Source organism: Thalassophryne amazonica, chromosome 21 (assembly GCF_902500255.1).
Source record: "Thalassophryne amazonica chromosome 21, fThaAma1.1, whole genome shotgun sequence".
Taxonomy (NCBI): Eukaryota; Metazoa; Chordata; class Actinopteri; order Batrachoidiformes; family Batrachoididae; genus Thalassophryne; species Thalassophryne amazonica.
In genome coordinates this window covers 16,634,126-16,645,722 of record NC_047123.1, presented here as the reverse complement: position 1 = coordinate 16,645,722, position 11,597 = coordinate 16,634,126, and the positions used below count along the sequence as shown (strand labels likewise).

The following is an 11,597-nucleotide window of genomic DNA, read 5'->3' as shown; positions in this document are numbered from 1 at the left end:
TAAAGAGTCCCTGATTCCAAATGCTATTCGCTGTCTCAATGCACATTTGTAAATGTTTTAGTTGTACTGTTGTTGTGTTTGTTTGAGTCTGTAATTACTGCTGCAAACAAATTGCCCCACGGGGACAATAAAGAAACCTTGAACCTTGAATACTAGATCTCTATTGTTTGAAATTCAACTGGAGGAAATACTAACGATCCTGACTTTAATGTCATTGTGGCAACTCATAATATGTGGGCAAAAACCCAGTTATGTGATACCGCTATGCGGTTGTGTGTACTGTAATAAAACTGATTTTGGTGCGATTTGGAGGTTATAAGGATTTTCTCACTTGGTTATACAGGTGGACCCTCAAAAGGGTTGACATGTATGATTATTATTAATGTGTGACAGTCTGTCAGACTCAGTCCTTCAGACCCCCCTAACTAGCGCCCTCTTCACCCCCTGCCACTTTAACTTTTATATATATATATATATATAAAAACCATGACCTCGTTGTGAGGCAACAGTGCTAACCACTAAGTCACCGTGCTGCCCAGCTCAGTATGTACTTTTTAAAAATATAATGCAAATAATTTTAAGTAGTCTTTTTATTTTTTAAATCCAAAAAGTATTCAATCCGTGACTAAAAAACTGTGAACCAGTTCCAACCATGGGTTTTGTGGTCTACGACACCCCTACTGCCCTGCAGGTATACTCTTACGTCTCAGTTAAAATCATTACATGCATTATCCATCACTACATAGGTGAGACTAAGCAACCGTTACATAAAAGGCTATACCAGCACCGCAGAGAGGGCGCCAGTGGACCTCAGGCTGCAGTTCATCTCCACCTTAAAGACACTAACCACAAGTTTGAGGACAAGGAAGTTAAAATCTCAGCCAGAGAGGAAAAAATGGCTTGAGAGAGGGGTGAAGGAGGCATTCTATGTGAAACAGTTGAAACCCAGCCTTAACCGGGGAGGGGGTCTGAGACACGCTTTGTCCCCTGTTTACAATGGGGTACTCAGATCAAAGCAGTTTCAGTCATTTAATCACTAGCCAATAGCAGTCTGCCTCTCGGTAGGAGGCGTCTGGTTAGGTTTAAAACTCCAGCTTTTGTGGCTTCTGTTTGTTCTTCTCAACAAGGGTCAGACAGAAGTCAGACTACCAGAGCAAGAATTTTAGCTGAGGAAGCTTCTGCGATTTGAAGCGAAACATCCTCGCGTCAAGCAACCCTGTCCAGTCGAAGATTCAAGCTTCTCTACTATGGAAACCACCTGGACAACTGAGAGCCTACACAGAAACATTATCCATAACATTTTTAATGCAAGCTTTTTATTTTTTCTGGTATTCAAGCAGTTAGAACAATCATCACAGTTTTCTGTTCTTTACACAGTAAAGAGCATGTCTAAAGAGAAATTTTAATGGAATTTTTGCATTTAACTAACAAATTATTAACATTTCAATAGTCTATGCTGCACAAAGTGGAATTGATGTGCCATATAATAAAGTCTATTTTGCAAAAATATATAAATAGAAACATTAATGTGCCGCTTTAAATCAAAGGCAATTTTCTTAATGCATTCCAGGCATATTGTCATATACATATGATCAACTTTAATGACCTTTCATTGTGTTTTATGCTAGGACAATGTAGGGATCAGATTTAGACTCCGTTAGCAGCTGATACTTAACCCTATGAAGTCCACAGAGGCACAGTGTACTGTAATCATGTTTCTATTAATAGATTAGTGATGCAACATCACAAAGGCGTCATGTGACCACTTCCTGAAAGTACACAGCTGTAAACTCCTCTCTCCTTCACAGCCAGTCCTATAATGTCACATGGTCTCAGTCACTGACTGTGAGGCTACACTCTGTCGGCTGCAGCCAGGGATCCTCACTGAAATAATTTTTTAAATTGCATGTACATTATTTCAAAACTGTTTTTAATATATGACAATAATTTTGTGATCTAAAGACTTTGGTAAACCAATTTCTAACACCAACACAGTTCCATATGAATAAGAATGTATATTTACAAAAGATATGATGAAGTTCTCAAAACACAGTTTATATTTTCAGTGTTAGGGTGAAATTATATATTTTACACAGTGTTCCAGACAAATATAAGTCTTACATTCAGAAAGCTGAGATTGTTCTGGACATTTCTGATATGCCATACATGGGCATTATACAATATGCAAGTACTTTAAAAGAGGAATTACTTAAGATACAGTAAAATTGAGAAAAAGCCCTTAAACTCAAGAGGGTTAATACTGATAATAATACTGATCAGGCACAAGCACAAAAAACCTGGGACACTTGGGACACTCCTAACAAATAAAAATCCAAACATCCCATTTTGTATTTAAATATGTACACACAGGGTTGGACAGCCTTTGTTCCACTCTACAAACAACAAATCACACATTGAGGACTCGAGTGAAGTTGCACATTTTAGTTTCATAATATAGTTTCAGGTTTAAGAAACAACTGGTTTCTCTTCTGAATGACTTCTCATGTGTTTGTTAAGATGACACTTTTGTCTAAATGTTTTGCAACATTCAGAACAGCTAAAGGGTTTCTCCCCTGAATGAATTCTCATGTGTATGTTAAAATTGCTCTGCTGATAAAATCTTTTGCCGCACTCAGAACAGCCAAATGGTTTCTCTCCTGAATGTTGTCGCATGTGTATTTTCAAAGTGTTAATCTGATTAAATCTTCTCCCACAATCACAACAGCGAAATGGTTTTTCTCCGGTGTGAATTCTCATATGCGTATTCAGAGATTCCTTTATTCCAAATGTTTTACCACACTCGGAACAGCCAAATGACTTCTCCCCTGAATGAATTATCATGTGTCTGTTGAGATGGCATTTTTGTGCAAATCTTTTGCCACACTCGAAACAATTAAATGGTTTATCTCCTCTGTGAATTCTGATGTGTTTATAAAGATTTCCCTTTTCTCGAAATCTTTTATGACACACAGAACAGTCATACAGCTTTTCTTCTGTATGAATTCTCATGTGTTTGTTCAGATAGCTCTTTAATCCAAATATTTTGCCACATTCAGAACAACTAAATGATTTCTCTCTGGCATGAATCCTTCTGTGTATGTCCAGATAGCTCTTTGATCCAAATGCTTTACCACAATCAGAACAGTTAAATGATTCCTCTCTTGAATGGATACTCATATGTCTGTTAAGATGGGACTTTTGTTGAAATCTTCTGTCACACTCCAAACAGGTAAATGGTTTCTCTCCTGAATGTCTTCTCATGTGGATGGCCAGATTGCCCATGTGTTGAAATCCTTTGCCACACTCAGAACAGCGAAAAGGTTTCACCCCTGAATGCCTTCTCATGTGTATAGTAAGATTGCCCTTGTGTCTAAAATCTTTGCCACACTCCAAACAGCCAAATGGCTTTTCTCCTGAATGCATTCTCATGTGTATGGCAAGGGAGCTCTTTTGTCGAAATCCTTTGTCACACTCAGAACAGACAAAAGGTTTCTCTCCTGAATGAATTCTTAAGTGCATGTTAAGATTGCTTTTTTGGCGAAATCCTCTGCCACACACATGACAGCTAAATGGTTTCTCTCCTCTGTGAATTCTCATGTGTATGTTGAGTGATTCCCTTGTTCCAAATCTTCTGCCACAGTCAGAACAGCTGAATGGTTTCACTCCACTGTGCATTCTATTGTGAATATTCAGTGTTTCTTTTCTACCAAATCTTTTGCCACACTCAAAGCAGCCAAATGGTTTCTCTCCTGAATGAGTTCTCATGTGTATGGTGAGATAGTTCTTTTGTCGAAACGTTCTACCACACTCAGAACAGACAAATGGTTTCTCCCCTGTATGAATTCTCATATGTTGGCTCAAACAGCTCTTAAATCCAAATGTTTTACCACATTCAGAACACCTAAATGATTTCTCTCCTACATGAATTTTCATGTGCTTATTGAGGTTACTCTTTTCACGAAAGCTTTTACCACACTCACAACAGCCAAAAGGTTGTTCTCCTGTATGAATTCTCATGTGTATGTTGTGAAAATCCTTTCTTCCAAATCTTTGCCCACACTGAGAGCAGACAAATGATTTCTCTCCTGTATGAATTCTCATGTGTATATTCAAATAGCTCATTTGTCCAAAGCTTTTGCCGCACTCAGAGCAGCTAAATGATTTTTTATTTACTTGAGCAACATTACACCTGTTATTGCTAACAGAGGAACCACTGTCTTTCAAACGGCATGAACGAGAACGAAGGTTTTGTGTGGGATACCATTCAAAACTGTCATCACTCTCCGTTTCTGAGTTCTTATCATCAGCATCTGGTCGTAAACCTGAGTTGCTAGGTGGTTGTCCTTCATAGTCCTCCCCATCAGTTTCTGCTGCCAGTCCTCTGTGATCAGCTGAGGTGGCACATGGAGGTTTCGCCTTAGGGCTCTCATCCATTTGGCCGTGATGAACCTGTAATAACTGTGGCTTTTCTTCATCATTTTCAGTCTTCGTAGGAAACTTAGTGATAGTACCATCCTTCAGCCAGTGAAGTTGCTGTTCCTCTTGATTAAACCAGGGATTCCCTTGCTCTTCTTTAATGTCACTTAGACTGCATTCCTGCTGCCCAAGGAAATCTTCTTCTTTACAAAACGACAGCTGCTGCATGTCTGGGGGAGGAAAAAAAAAGCAAATATACTGAAAAACAGCATTCGTTTAAATAGCCACAGGGATAAGCACCAGCCCACCATGACAATGGGAATAAGGTGGTTTAGAAGGTTGATTTGTTAAAAATAAAATATAAAGGGGCATGTCTCATATTGTTTGATGTGCCATACAACAACTGCAACTGGAACTCTCCATGATGCTGTTGCTAAGTGGTGCCCCCATCCACCCTTAACAACACATCAAAAGTCCTGATGAATCCTCCTGGCGCTCACTTAGAAATTCAAGACGGCCTCCACATGTGATTTTCAAGCTTCGGTTTAGTATAGCATTATATCAATCAATCAATCAATCAATTTTTTTATATAGCGCCAAATCACAACAAACAGTTGCCCCAAGGCGCTTTATATTGTAAGGCAAGGCCATACAATAATTATGTAAAACCCCAACGGTCAAAACGACCCCCTGTGAGCAAGCACTTGGCTACAGTGGGAAGGAAAAACTCCCTTTTAACAGGAAGAAACCTCCAGCAGAACCAGGCTCAGGGAGGGGCAGTCTTCTGCTGGGACTGGTTGGGGCTGAGGGAGAGAACCAGGAAAAAGACATGCTGTGGATTATATAGACCCAATGCAGTCACATGACCCAGCCACTCCCCGCAGTGCTTCCAGGGTTATTTACACAGGAAACAACATACATACTGAAAAGTGTGGGACAAGCTTAAGAGATAAACTCATCATGTCTAAACCTGATAGTGGAGTTGGGGAACATACCAGGCATCTTTCTGGCACTGAATTACAGCGGTACAAGGAGAAAATTGCTGTTTTGGGTGCTTGTACACAGTACGTGTGTTGTTTTCTTTGTTGCCTGCACATGGCGTGACATTATCACCGCACATGTAAGTGCACTCAGGACTTAATAAGTTAATTGAGGACTGCAGACTTACATATTTATAATATTTAGTGATAATGTTTGTCATTAACTTTATTAAATTTTGTGTACACTGCTGTGAGATTGTGAAGCAAAAGGCTGAGTCTCATTCCATTTTCCGTGGTCTCGTCGTGGATTCCATAACGAAATGAGTAACATTTTCATGACAGGGTTTTTTTATTTAACCATGTCTAACCCTACTCTTAGCGACAATGTTCGTCATTAACTTTACTGAATTTTGTGTATGCTGCTGTGAGATTGTGGGGCAAAAACCAGCATTCTGTGTCCACTGGAACCCTGTAGAAACTCACATTCTCCTTCTGTCCATGTCTGTTGTGACAGTGAACTGCACAAGTCTGACATGGTGTATTAGCAGAAAAAATGGTGAAAAACAGAGGAAAGATGAGTTGAGATGGCTTGTTTACACAGGCAAGTGTATCATGACCAGCTAAACTTGACCTTGGCTGTGTGGGGCACCCCCTGCATGTGACATCACGTGCAAAGCCTCTATAGCATGAAAATATGCATTTTAGCTGCCTCTAAAAATTCATTTATAACAACAAAAATTTACACAGCATGTTCTCAGGGGGTCAGATTATTAAATTAGAAAAACTGCAGTGTGCTTAAATGGAATGTATCTACTAACGTTAATAGCGGAGCCACAGATTAATTACAAAGTTTCCATAAGTGTGATGTCATGTTATGAGGACTCATTTTTAAGTGACAACTGTTAATTTTGATGTTGTCACAGTTAAAAAAAACAGCAGCCGCATTCCACTGTGAGAAAATGTAGTGTGTGTACGTCCATTAATCATGAATGCAACTTGTTGGAAACAGTTTGCTAGAAGCTCAGCTTTGTGCATGTTTATAAGTGTTGTCATTGATATATCTGTGAAAAATCTAAGAAATACATCTGTGTGATCAGCCAGCAGACTGTCTGACAGGCAACCTGAAAAACAGTGGAGAGGTGAGTGTGCACATTGAGCGAGTGCGGTGCGCAACACTGTGTGCTGCTCCATTACAGAACAGACTCGCATCAAGATAGAGTCTCTCAAATTAAAATTAAAATAAAGCTTACAAGCTCCACTGAGGAGAACAAAATACAAAGTAAAAAAAAACTGAACAGGGCACTCACCTACTTGGAGAATGTTTTCCAAGATCAAATATGTAAAGTCCACTCCACCAAAGAAGTCCCCACATGTGCGATTGCCAGCTGGTGTCATGGCGCACCTCACAAAGTTCTCTCAGGATTCTGGCACATTAGATAGAAAGTCCATTATCTGAAAATAACGTACTCCAACTGTTTTCCAATGTAAGAAATCTATCTGCGTGTCCAGGCAGCCTGTAAAAAACAATGCCATGGAGACATTCCGCGTGAATGTTCACGGCAGGACTAAAATAGCATCCTGCAACACAAACAGCAGCATCACTACACGTTAGGATCCAAAATCCAACAGACTCTGAAAAAAATTACGAGTTTCATGGTTAAGTGTGCCATCTCCTCTCTGTATATCCTCAGTAAAACCAAATCTTCACTTCTGAATGAAAACTCAGAAGCTTCGTTATCAGAGGAACCAGTGTTTGTTTCAGTCTGTTTGTTGGCCATTGGGATGTTTCTGCTTTTCCTAAAATGTACATCCCACGCAGAGAAATGCTGAGTAAGACACACACCTTCATGCACCTGCTGACCTGTGGAAAGTGAGGAATAATTAGCAATAAAACACATCAGAGACCACTATTACCACTTGTGCAATGGGACGTTACATAACGTGCAACATGTCCTTGTTTTTGGCTTATTTTTTAGATCTAAAGGATAATTTTTGGGTTATTTTTCCATTCTTCTAGCAAGAAGAAAGGCATAAGTACATTTTAGTCTGTGTAAATTGGTTTCAGTATTAAATTTAGTTATTTCTTACATTGCAAGTTCATCATTAGCACTTACATTTTTTTCAGGGAGGAAAGCTGGACCTTTTGTTTTGTTTTTTTTTTGTTTTTTTGGACAATATAAAGGGGTGTCAAAATCTGAATCACAAGGATAAGGTGAGAATTTCACACTTTGAAGTCAATGACCCCAGCCTGGTGATACTGCGACGTGGGAATTCAAACTTTTTCAAATTGAAAATTATTCAGGGGAAATGATGTGTAAAAAGTCTGGAATCACCCACATTTTCCATTGTCTTTCTGTATATTCTTTTTTTCTTTCAAATAAGTTTATTGCACATTTGTAACATGTGTCAATGAAATACAAACATTTTAAATTAATTTCACTAAACAACAATTCAGCACAGAGTCAGACCAGAAACAGCACTAAAAGATTCAAAAAAATTTTCTTAGGACTTCAGGACACTAGGTCGGGTAGGACCCCGAATGGAAGCGTTCTGTGCCACATCGGGTGATAGTTGCAAACAGGACTGCTATACTAAAACTTTCTGGGGAGAACCCTGATGAATGTGTATAAACTGAGCTAAATGTTGGAAAAAATTGACGTCCTGCGACTTATACTCTGGTGTGACTTGTATGCCGACACATCACACATAAATAGAACCACATTTTCATATTAATTATCATTAAAGTTGAAATTCATCACATATTTCATTTATTTATGAATAAATATCAGGTTTTCATCATTTTTAATGCTTTTATGATGCATTAAATGTGCCTGAACCATTTGCACAGTACAGGAAAAAAAAAACTGGCATGGGCAATTAGAATGATCTACAACTTGATTCTAGTTTTTTTTTCAATTCCTGTTTTGCTGTACTTTATTTGACCTGTTATTAGAGCCATTTCATCTTTCACATCAAGTGTATGAGGGCTCACAGACAATTTGAGTCCGTGATGCCCAATTTGCCAAAGCGAACTCAGCTCATAGCTTTGTTACACTGAACGCGAATTTACATGGGGAAACCTGGAGTTGTTAAAAAAAAGTAAACTGCTATAATGGAAAAACAAAGCCTGGCAAATTGGGTATACAGGAAGAGCTACATTTCCAAAGAAATCTTAATAAGGATGTTGGAAATTACACTGGAAAAACAAAACGTGAAATTTTTACTGGTACATGCTGTTATGATAAAGAGGGAAATTAATTACACTGAACAAAAATATAAATGCAACATGTTTGTTTTTGCTCCAATTTTCATGAGCTGAAGTCAATGATGTAAAACATTTTCTATATACGCAAAAGTCCTTTCTTTCTTTCTTTTTAATATTTATTTCATTCATTTAAAAGAAAAACAGAAAAGCAAAAAACAAAAGCACCACAATACCAGAATGAAAAGGAGCAGAAAGAAGAACAAGTCTTATGATTTCTGCCCCTTTTAACAATACAATCTTTCAATATACAGCATCATAGTCAACATTATTTAACAGATTGCATTTCTTTAACTTGTCACATACCACTGACCCATTTCATAATTATGACCATTAATTAATAGATTACATCACTGACAGGTTATATTTAAACTTAAGACACTCCAAACATTATTAACAGTTTACTTTTTTTTTTTTGACTTTCTTGCAGCCCACTGACTTACTTCATAGTTTCATACTTACTTAATACATCTAATTTAATATGTTTTTTAAATAATTTAAGTGACCTTAATTCTTTAATTTCTTTATTAAGATTGTTCCATAATTTGACACCATTTACTGCAATACTCCTTTCCTTTACTTTGGTTCTAAATCTTGTTTTTTTAAAGACTTCTATTCCTTTCAATTTATATCTACTTACTCTTTTTTCAAACATATTTTGAATGTTTGTTGGTAAAGTATTTTTATTAACTTGGTACATCGTTTGTAATATTTTCAAATCAACTAAATCATGAAATTTAAGTACCCTATACTTAATAAACAATGGATTAGATGGATCTCTAAAACCACTGTTACTAATCACTTTTAAAGCTCTTTCTGCAAAATAAATAAAGGTTGTATATAGGTTGTATATGTTGATCCCCAGATTTCTACACAGTAAGTTAAATATGGGACAATCAATGAATTGTACAATGTTAATAAACCATAACTATTTAATGAATATTTTACTTTATGCAAAACAGCAATGGCTTTCGCTATTTTTCCTTTTATGTAATTTATGTGTGACTTCCATGTAAGATCTTCATCAATCATGACTCCTAAAAATTTCATTTCTTTTACCCTTTGTATATCCATTCCATCTATTTGTAATGACACATTAATTTAATTTAATTTAATTTTAAATATACGCAAAAGTCCTATTTCTGTCAAATATTTTTCACAAATCTGTCTAAATCTGTGTTCATGAGTACTTCTTCTTTGCCAAGATAATCCATCACACCTCACAGGTGTGGCATATCAAGATGCTTAGACAGCATGATTATTGCACAGATGTGCCTTAGGCTGGCCACAATAAAAGGCCACTCTAAAATGTTCAGTTTTATCACACAGCACAATGCCACACATCTGCTACAAAACATTTAACAGGTAGGTGCTCAACTGATTCAAAATTTTATAGCTGTTCAGCTTTGTTTACCACGTTAACGGTCTAAAGATTATTGGACAAAAATGTAATGATGAATGAATGAATGAGTTTATTCGGCACACAATTCAACAACAAAAACAAAAAAAAAACTCATAACAAAACAACTTTACAAAAGTCCTGTGTGGCCGAAAGGGTGAGGGCAGAAGCAGAGCTTATAAATACCTTTCTCTTATACTAAAAAATAACAAACATATACACACAAACAAAATTTCAGAAATACATATCTACACAATCACATATATATATATATATATATATATATACATACATATGCAGATATATACATGTATACATACCTACATGTACATACATACATACGTACACACAATGACAATACCAAAAAGAAAAAACGTGCAAACTTAGTCAATGAACTCAAATTTACAAAATATAACCAGACAATACTGGCACACAACACACAAACCCGAAAGTAATAACACATCAATAGACCTAAGTCTTCAACTATAGTATGCGATTTTGTTATTCTTGTAATGTCTTTTAAAGCCTACTAACGTACCAAGTACTTTAATGTTGTCAGGACAGTTGTTCCAGATGTTAACGCCTCTGCCTACCAGTCTGTGTGCGCATGCGCGGGAAAGGCGGAAGTAAACAACAACAGCAATCTATTTACAGGAGTCGAAATGTTTTGAACCATCAGGACCAACACCGCTTCACTTGTCTTTACCATTTGGAAAGCTTAAGGCCTCTTACACTCAGTCGACTCTTTTCAAATCTGTAAACGTTCAGACTTTAGGGGAAATTTCGGCATTGGAGAAAAATTCAGGCCTGTTAGCTCTATTACAAACGCCTACTAACAACAGAACACTTAACAGCATGGCGCTTCAATGATGAAGTGGAAATTTGACACAAACCTCAGTTCCTTGATGAACTCGACGTCGTCGTCGTTGTTGTTGTTAGCACACCAGGCCTTAGCTATTAGCATTTTCTGTATCGTGTATTTCCATGCTAATTCGGTGCGTTTCCAATAAAAAAAACAAAACCTCCAACAAAACCTGTCCCAAAGAGTCTGCGCGTTTTTTAAACACTCTTTTTATCGATTAAAACTAGTTAGTTCGAGATCGAGTGGATTCTAAAGTATGCGTAGCATGGAGACAAATCATAGAGATAAACAAAACACTAGAGCCAACGTAGTCGACTTCTTCTTTTCTTGTGTTTATTGGCAGTTGGCAACTCAGTAGTGCGTGACTGTCACATACAGGACTGGAGGGTGTCGAACAGACTTCTACAACACAAAGATGGAGGGCAACAGACGGTAAATGCTTATCAGCTGCTCCTCAGCGCCATCAGCACCACTTCGAAACTCATCCCTGCAGCACCCACTTAATTTTAAGATACCTTCATAGTGATTTTTATTCTCGCAGTCCTACTCGGTTTGAACAGTACTGAGAATTATAGCACCTGAGCGGGGACTGCCTGCAAGGTTGAACATGGGCAGTACGTCTTCATCAAGCACCAGCATAAGTATAATTTATATGGCAAATATTTTTTAATTACTAAC

General features: G+C 37.4%; 1 protein-coding gene across 2 annotated transcripts; it reads right to left on the bottom strand.

Annotated features, from left to right (window-relative positions):
- Positions 1-2,018: 2,018 nt before the first annotated feature.
- LOC117502554 (zinc finger protein 260-like) lies at positions 2,019-11,140 on the bottom strand. 2 transcript variants are annotated; one of them, XM_034161590.1, is made up of 3 exons: positions 10,951-11,138; positions 4,048-4,646; positions 2,019-3,990 (listed from the first exon to the last, which is right to left on the bottom strand). In XM_034161590.1, exons 2-3 carry the CDS (start codon positions 4,642-4,644, stop codon positions 2,467-2,469), a joined length of 2,121 nt encoding a protein of 706 aa, XP_034017481.1. In that variant the 5' UTR covers positions 4,645-4,646; positions 10,951-11,138; the 3' UTR covers positions 2,019-2,466. The 2 variants fall into 2 exon arrangements, with proteins under 2 accessions (XP_034017481.1, XP_034017480.1); XM_034161589.1 differs by having other exon boundaries at positions 2,019-4,646; positions 10,951-11,140.
- Between the last annotated feature and the right edge of the window lie 457 nt (positions 11,141-11,597).

What these genes read in the sequence shown, in the direction of transcription:
- LOC117502554 (XM_034161589.1), bottom strand. Translation starts at nt 4,644, where the DNA reads ATGCAGCAGCTGTCGTTTTGTAAAGAAGAAGATTTCCTTGGGCAGCAG.